This window comes from Cuculus canorus, chromosome 29 (genome assembly GCF_017976375.1).
Source record: "Cuculus canorus isolate bCucCan1 chromosome 29, bCucCan1.pri, whole genome shotgun sequence".
NCBI lineage: Eukaryota > Metazoa > Chordata > Aves > Cuculiformes > Cuculidae > Cuculus > Cuculus canorus.
Genome location: NC_071429.1, coordinates 1742897 through 1748022, shown reverse-complemented (window position 1 = coordinate 1748022; position 5126 = coordinate 1742897). Strand labels below are relative to the sequence as shown.

The 5126-nt window shown below is 44.5% G+C and overlaps 1 protein-coding gene across 1 annotated transcript; it reads left to right on the top strand.

Annotated features, from left to right (window-relative positions):
* The first annotated feature begins 2413 nt into the window (after positions 1–2413).
* HOXC11 (homeobox C11) lies at positions 2414–4772 on the top strand. The gene is made up of 2 exons (XM_009565018.2): positions 2414–3122; positions 4413–4772. Exons 1-2 carry the CDS (start codon positions 2444–2446, stop codon positions 4643–4645), a joined length of 912 nt encoding a protein of 303 aa, XP_009563313.1. The 5' UTR covers positions 2414–2443; the 3' UTR covers positions 4646–4772.
* Positions 4773–5126: the final 354 nt, after the last annotated feature.

The window sequence follows — 5126 nt, the reverse complement described above, 5'->3', positions numbered from 1 at the left end:
CTTTGCCCAGACATCTCGAAATCCTCTGCTCGGCTGCAAGATACGGACTGACGAGGCTGTTTATTCCATCAAAATCTACTTTTTTTTTCTCCCCCTTTTCTTAATTTATTGCGTTGCAGCAGAATATTTACATTTTCAGCAGAGGCTGCAGCCTCCGCCCCGTTGCTCGGGGTTCGTTTTCTTCCCCATTTCTCTGCAATGGAGCAAATCCCTTGTTGAAAACGCAAACAGCAGGTTGGGCGCTAGGAAATGAAATACAATTAAATAGAGACGAGCGAAGTGAAAAAGGAGCTGCCCAGGGATGCTCAGCACCAAGGGGGGACATCCCCGAGCTGGGCTGACACCCTCTGATGCTCCTGCTTGGAGAATTGGTTATTTTCGGGTGAGTTTCTGCCTTCTTCTTTCGGGGGGCAAGGTGAAAAAACGGCAGCCGCCGAGGCTTTTTCTTTTTCTTTCTTTTTTTTCTTTCTTTTTCCTCCAAAAGCTCAGTGCTCAAAGGTTGAGAATTGTCTCTTTTTTTCTTTGATGCTGTTCGAACTCCCTACAACTCGGTTTGACAAGATCCTCTCTCTAAAAGCATCTCACCCTCTCATGGTGCCTTAGTTTTGTTAGAAGAGCTCAACCAGCAGCCAAAGAGATCCCACAATGGAGTTGAATTCGCGTTTATGTGCGGGCAATTCAATATTTTTATTTATTCTTCCTTTCCCTTAGTCTTTTAAAAGGGATAATTCAAGAGAATGTAATATCGTTCAAGGGATAATAAGGGCGGGGGTGATGCCAAAGTGGCATCCTATAAAGAAAAGGATAAAAAAGGGAGGGATGCGCTGCGATATTTTCATCTATAGCTGGAAGAAGGAATATTTTCTACCTCAGGCAGATGATTTCTAACTCAGGTGAAAATCCGACTAAGTGCCCAATTGTTGCAGGCAATTTTGTCCCTTCAAGACTATTTAAAGGCAGTGGGATCCCCCCTCGGAGCCTGGTGCCGTGGAAGTTCTGAGCCCTTCAGGTGCATCTTTCCGGTGGGTTTGCAGAAGAGATTTTTATGAATAATTCTTCGCAAAACTCGGAAAATATCTGGCAGCACTTCCATATCCCCGGGCTTTTATTGTATGAAAAAGCAAAAGGATGGAGAAAGCGGAGGCTCCCGGGGCACGGGATACAAGACAAATGACTTTAATAAGAATATTTTTTAATTCAGCTGGAAGAATAAATGATGAGAGTGTTGCTGAAAGTCCATTCATTGATTGACAATAAACAATTGCATTAAATATTCAATATGCCACTCTTATGCAATAAATATTTAACCAAACATTAAAGGAGGTTTTCGAATATTTATTAGGCATTGACTTAATTCATTTGTTCTATTCCTTGATATATCGCTAATTCGATATCAAAAGTCATTAAACCAGGCCTGCTTTAACTTTAAAGTTGGAAACTTTACCCGATCCCTCGCACAGTCACTGCTGAAATGCTATTTTCTCCATAAAGCATGCCAGCTTGGTTGATGTATAGTTGATGTGCGCATAGAGATCAACATAATTAGCGTATGTTAGAAGCTTGTTAATTAGTACCAACCCCCTCACTCCCAGATAGATAGAGTAGAGATTTACTTATAATTTAGCAGCCCGGCTGTAGGAAGCGCTGAGCTTTCTCGCCTGCAGCAAGGGTTGGAGAAATGTTGGAAAACTTACTTTCTGCGTCGCCAGCGACTTTATTGAGCTACCTAACGCCTATCCAGGAACGCTTCTAGGGATAGAAATAGTCATAATAATAAATTATAATAATCAGCTTAAATAAAATACTGAAAAAAGGGTGGAAAAACACGGTTCGAGCTCCCTAAGACCCTCCCTCTCCCCCCCCCCCCCCGCCTTCCCTCCCCAGCCCAAATCGCCCCCACCCCATCTCCAAACCCTGCTGAAAAGCAGCGAGCAGAATCCAGATAGGAAGGAGAGGAGGGAAAAAAAAAAAGAAAAGCGGGGGGGGGGGGGGAGGGGAGGAAAAAAAGGGGGAAAAAAAAAAAAAAAAGCAGAGGAAAAAAAAAAGCAAGGGGGGAAAGGCAAGGAAAAAAAAAAAGGCAAGAAAAAAAAAGGCAAGAGAGGAAAAAAAAGCAGCAACTTCACAAGCCGCCCCTTTTGCTGGTTCTGCTGTGGATGCTTACGAGGGGTGTGCCTTCAGGAAAATGAATACAAATCTGCAATTGATTTTCATAATGTTTCTGCGGTGTTTGCAAACCAATCGTTTGAACCTCTGAGATCTTACCTAAGTGAACCACTCCTACGCATCTAAGTGCTCCAAACTGATATATGACAATATCTACTTTGGATCACGTGTCCTCCGGAGCGACTAAGACGGATAGCGCGTCATCTCGCCTTCCCAAATTTTTTCCCCTCCGCACATCGGATCCAAAACATCTAGCTATAGGAGCAAGAAAAGGAGAAAGATGTTTAACTCGGTCAACCTGGGCAACTTCTGCTCCCAGTCGCGTAAGGAGAGGAGCGCTGAGTTTGGAGAAAGGGCAGGTTGCGCTTCTAATCTCTACCTCCCCAGCTGTACCTATTACGTCCCTGAATTTTCAACTGTGTCATCTTTCTTGCCACAGGCCCCCTCTCGCCAAATCTCCTACCCTTACTCCACCAACCTCTCGCAAGTGCAGCCCGTGCGAGAGGTCTCCTATGGTCTAGACCCCTCAAGTAAATGGCACCACCGAAGCAATTACGCCTCGTGTTATTCCGCAGAAGATCTGATGCATAGAGAGTGCATCCCGCCTTCCACCATGACCGAAATGCTAATGAAAAACGAGAGCGTGTACAGCCACCACCACCACCCCAGCTCCAACCACCCGGCATCGACGGGATTCTACACCAGCATGAACAAAAACACTGTCTTGCCCCAAGGTTTCGACCGCTTCTTCGAAAACGCCTATTGCGGGGCGGAAAATCCGACTGATGCCTGCCTGCAGAAGGGTGAGGGCAAAGTGGAGGCAGAGTCCCAACCCCACGCGCTGTCATCCCGCGGAGAGCAAGGTATAGACCCGGAAGATGAGGAGGAAAACACAAACCCAGGGTCTTCAGCCTCGTCCTCTTCTGTCACCAAGGAAGGAAGCAAAAGCAGCAATTCGAGTAGGTAGAGCAGTAAATGGAAAGGTTAAGGGACTAGCCCGTGTGTTTTGTCGGTCAAATTTTATGTGGAGTTTTATAAGCATTCAAAGGATTTTATTATAACCTACAAAGCTCTTTCTTCCAACGAGAAGAATTTTTACGATGGGAAAAGCTCTTTGAAAAAAATGGAGATGTTAGGCGCAGACACAGTATCTTAGAGTCTGTGAAATTTTAAAAGCACACCATCGTGACAAATATTAACTTTGATCATGAACTTACATGAGCATTTTAAAAGGATTTGGTCCCGGGTTGCTGAGGGTAAAAGGCAATTGGGCAGAACACTACTTTAGCAGCCTGTGCTTTCTTTTAGGCATTAGGATGCATGCAAAATGTTTGGGGGCTTCTATTTTTTTTTTTCTTTTTATTTTTGTCTTAATTAAAACTGTCTGTTGAGCCTTTTCTCTTGGTGGGGGTGCGGTGCTGAGGGGGAAATCGGCCGAATTCGCAGGCGAAGCTGCGCATTTTCGTCGACTTTTTCTGTTTAAAGTGGCATTTTTCCTCCCCCCAAGCCCGGTGGAGCGCTCAGCTTTTGTCAGGAAGGGCTTTTACTTACGTCCTTGTTTGCTTGGGACTTCTGGGGGTTTTATTTTTGCATGCACTCACATTTTCTAGGCAGCCTTAGAGGAGCTTTTTTGAAGGCTGAATCCAGGGAACTTTGCAAGTTAGCATTCAGCGAGGGGCTCTTTTAGGAAGAGGGGAGGGTTGTTTTGTTTTCCTATTTGCTTTCGTGATGCAAGTCCCCTTTTGCAGCTCAGATGCTGAAGTCTCTTTGATTCCTTTTTGCGTGTGTGGCGAGGACTGGAGTTAATCAAAAACTTATGCGGAACATAATATCTAGTTCCTCTAATTCCAACCTTGCTCATGCTGTTTCTATACAGATAACAGATTTGCAGCTGAGCGTGGGGCTGTGTTTTTAGCCAGCCTCTCCAAACCCTGCTCCAGCAGCCTGCTGCCCCCAACCTCAGCCTGCTTTTAGTGCCAAAAAACCAACCTATCTGCACCGAAAATGTCTGCATGTGCCCGAGTTAAGCCCCGTGCAGAGGGGAAAGAGTTACACCACGGTCCTTAAGACCCTGTGTAACCTCACCTCTGCTCCCCCTTAACAACAGGCGAACCCCTGGAAGGTCTCTTCCCCCCCTGCATTAAGAACTGGGGTTATTAAGCTGCTCCTTTCTATCTGGTCAGCTGCGAAGATGAGTCTGTGTCTTGCGTTTCTTTAGGATATTTACCCTGCCTTCTGGTTCCTTTAAGGTGCTCCCAGAACGAGGAAGAAGAGATGCCCCTATTCGAAATTCCAGATCAGAGAGCTAGAGAGAGAATTTTTCTTCAATGTCTATATAAACAAAGAAAAAAGGCTCCAGTTGTCTAGGATGTTAAATCTCACCGACCGACAGGTTAAAATTTGGTTTCAGAACAGAAGAATGAAAGAAAAAAAATTAAGCAGAGACCGCCTGCAGTATTTCTCTGGAAATCCCTTGTTGTGAACATCTTTTGAAATCCCCTCTGCTGGAGAAGTGTGTGTGGAGGAGGAACAGTGGCGAGCAGGGGTCTGCCCTTTGAGTCGACAAAGCAACCTCAAAGTTTAAACCTTTTCGTTACTTATATTTGTATGTCTGGGACAGTGCTGAGTAACAAAAGGAATGAGATTTTTCTTTCATTTCCCGCTTTAAGGACTTGAATTCCATGAACATTTTATTTAACTTTTATTTTCTTTATTTTTTTTTTTTCCTGAACAGGTTGGGATTCCCTTTTTTTTTTATTATTATTTTTTTAATTGTTATTATTATTTAGGCGCCCTGTCCAGTTGAATAAATCGAATGCTGTATGTTACCACCATGGTGATTTCAGTATGCAGCTGTGTTATCACAAGAGCGGCCAAAGTCTCCCTGTAGGATCAAATCCCTTCATCTGGGGTGAGTGTGTGTGTGTGTGTGTGTGTGAATGCACGCACAGACATGTGTGTCC